The 2,695-nt window shown below is 38.6% G+C and overlaps 1 protein-coding gene across 1 annotated transcript; it reads right to left on the minus strand.

Moving 5' to 3' along the window:
• Positions 1 to 1,149: 1,149 nt before the first annotated feature.
• LOC124095287 (olfactory receptor 12D3-like) lies at positions 1,150 to 2,091 on the minus strand. Its single transcript, XM_046448449.1, has one exon. It carries the CDS (start codon positions 2,089 to 2,091, stop codon positions 1,150 to 1,152), a length of 942 nt encoding a protein of 313 aa, XP_046304405.1.
• Positions 2,092 to 2,695: the final 604 nt, after the last annotated feature.

Consider the following 2,695-nt stretch of genomic DNA (forward strand, 5'->3'; position numbering starts at 1 on the left):
TAAAATTGTTTATGGATATGGGGGAGTACACCTATGTGCACATACGGGGGAGGTCCCTCTAACCTGGTTGTCAGGGTGTCTGTGTAAGAGAGGAAGAGTGACAGACTTTAATGACTTCTGATAACAACTACTTGAAATTAGACCAAATTTCACAGGTTATAGCACATTCCTCTAAAAGACTGTTCTCATTCCAGGTATAAATGTGGGTTTCATGATCATAAATGATCATCCTCACCCATGAACATCTGGCTACAAATTTGGAGATCTCTAAGCACACGCTCAAGTGACTTACAGACTGAAGAAAGTGATATACTTATGATTACAGTTTTATAACAGAAAAGAATACACAAAGTGGAGATACATCAAGTAAGCTCTGTGAGGGTCCCAAACACACACCTCCTGTCTTGTTAAGGTACATTACCCTTCAGGCACACTGGTGTTCAAAACTATGGACAATACTGCCATCCAAGAAGCATGCCTGAACTTTAGTGTCAAGTATCTACTTAGGCTTTCTTACATAGGCATAGTTGATTGAATTATTGACCATATAGCTAAACTCAATCTCTAGCCTCCCTCCTCCTCTCCTGAAGGTCAGGATACTATCACCATGATTCAAAGCCCTGAATTTCCAATGACATGGATAATCACTCAAGCATGGTCAGCCCCCATCCTAAGATATCCTGGGGCCCATGACAAATCATGACATGAGGATAAACAAGTATGATCCAGGTGGTTCATGTATAACCAAGACACTGCTGCCACTTGGGAACTTCCTAGGGTTTTAGAAGCTCTATACTAGGAACCAAAGACAAAACCAGACAAGTTCTTTTTTATATATCAGGTACCTACTGTCATTTTTCCCTTTTCAACCTACTTTATTTTAGTCTCCATTGGTCGTAATTACCCTGGTAAGGTGTACTTATGGGTATGTTTATTATATTCTTCCACCACATTGAAATTTAACTTTTATGAGTTGTGGAATTTGGTTCATTCATTCCTATGTTTGTTGAACTTACTACACTGCATGATATAATGCATGCTCAAAATTCCTGAGAGAAAAACAGAAATCAAGTAAACAATCATTTATTATAGTAAAGCCATGGAAGTCTTAATGTAAAACAGATGTAAGTCTCATTAGTCCCCTAGGTGCTAATGAGAATCTTTAAATAGCTTCCTCCCAAATATTTTCTTCAGAGCCAACATCACTTCTTTATTCCTAAGGGTGTATATCAGTGGATTCAGCACTGGGGTGACTGCACTGTATATGACAGCCACTGTCTGGTCCTCACTCATGGATGTGGCTGAAGCAGGACGAATATATGTAAAACCCACAGGTCCATAAAAGAGACACACCACCATAAAATGGGAGGCACAAGTGGACAGAGCCTTATGGAGTATCCTGCAGGACCTGTTCTTCAACACAAGGAAGCCGATAATGTAGAAGTAGGAGAGGAGAGTGAGGAAGAAAGCTCCCATGGATACACTCCCTGTGACAATAGAAAGAATCCACTGGTTGAGTTCTGTGTTACCACAGGCCAGTTCCAGGAGGGGTTTCACATCACAGAAGAAGTGGTTAAGTTTCAGAGAATGGCAAAAGTCTAGGCGTGCAGTCATGACAGAATGCATCAGAGCATTGAAGAAGCTAAAGAACCAGGTCACAGCTGCCAACAGGACACACAGCTGCGGGTTCATGATGACAGTGTAGCGAAGTGGGTTGCAGATGGCCACAAAACGGTCAAAGGCCATCAGTGCCAGCAAGATGGCCTCAGTACTTCCCAGAAAGTGGAAGAAGTGTAGCTGAGTGATACAGCCTAGGAAAGATATGGCCCTGCGAGTGGAGAGCAGGTTCATAAGCACCTTGGGCAGTGTCACCGAAGAATAACAAATATCCAGACAAGAAAGGTTTCCCAAAAAGAAATACATAGGAGAGTGAAGTTTGGGTTCCAAAATCACAATCATTAATATTGCTCCATTTCCAACCAAGTTGATCAGGTAAATAATTAAGAACATCACAAAGAAGACTGGCTGAAGCTCTGGAACACTGGTCAGGCTGAGTAAAAGAAACTCATCCACTGTAGTGACATTCTCCATCACTCTGGAAAGCAAATGAAAAAAAAAAATACTTAGCTATTTTTTTCTAATGCTTAATTTTAAACAGTGTGGCTTAAGTTAAGCAAGTTTACTATTTGGATTAATCTAGGGGTGAACTACAGTATCAGTAATGTTTAAGATCAGCAAAATGATGGGATGTAGCTCAGTGGTAGAGCACTTGCCTAGTATGCCAGGGATCCTGGGTTTCATCACCAGCACTGGAAAAAAAAATATAAAGCTGGTTTACATAAAACACAATTAAGGAAGGTCAACATACCTAGTACATCCATAAAATGACTTTAGAATAATAAAAACATCATATTATGAATAGATCAGGTATGGATAAAGGGAACTTTTTATATGTATAGGACCTGACCGTAATCTCATGTATAGCATTAGAATTAGAGTTATTAGAAAAAATAATAATAAAAGACTTTAAAATTATAAAAGAAGAAAGAAAACTATCATTTTTACACATGATATTCCCATATAATTGGTATTTTGCTATAATATGAACATATTAAGCACTAATCAGTAACGTTTTATATGCTAGCAACAAAATAAAAATAAAATTTAAATGATATTCTAATAGTATTAAAAACAA

The sequence above is a fragment of the Marmota monax genome, unplaced genomic scaffold (assembly GCF_021218885.2).
Source record: "Marmota monax isolate L192 unplaced genomic scaffold, Marmota_monax_Labrador192_F-V1.1 WCK01_AAM20220418_F8-fsc00534, whole genome shotgun sequence".
Lineage (NCBI taxonomy): Eukaryota > Metazoa > Chordata > Mammalia > Rodentia > Sciuridae > Marmota > Marmota monax.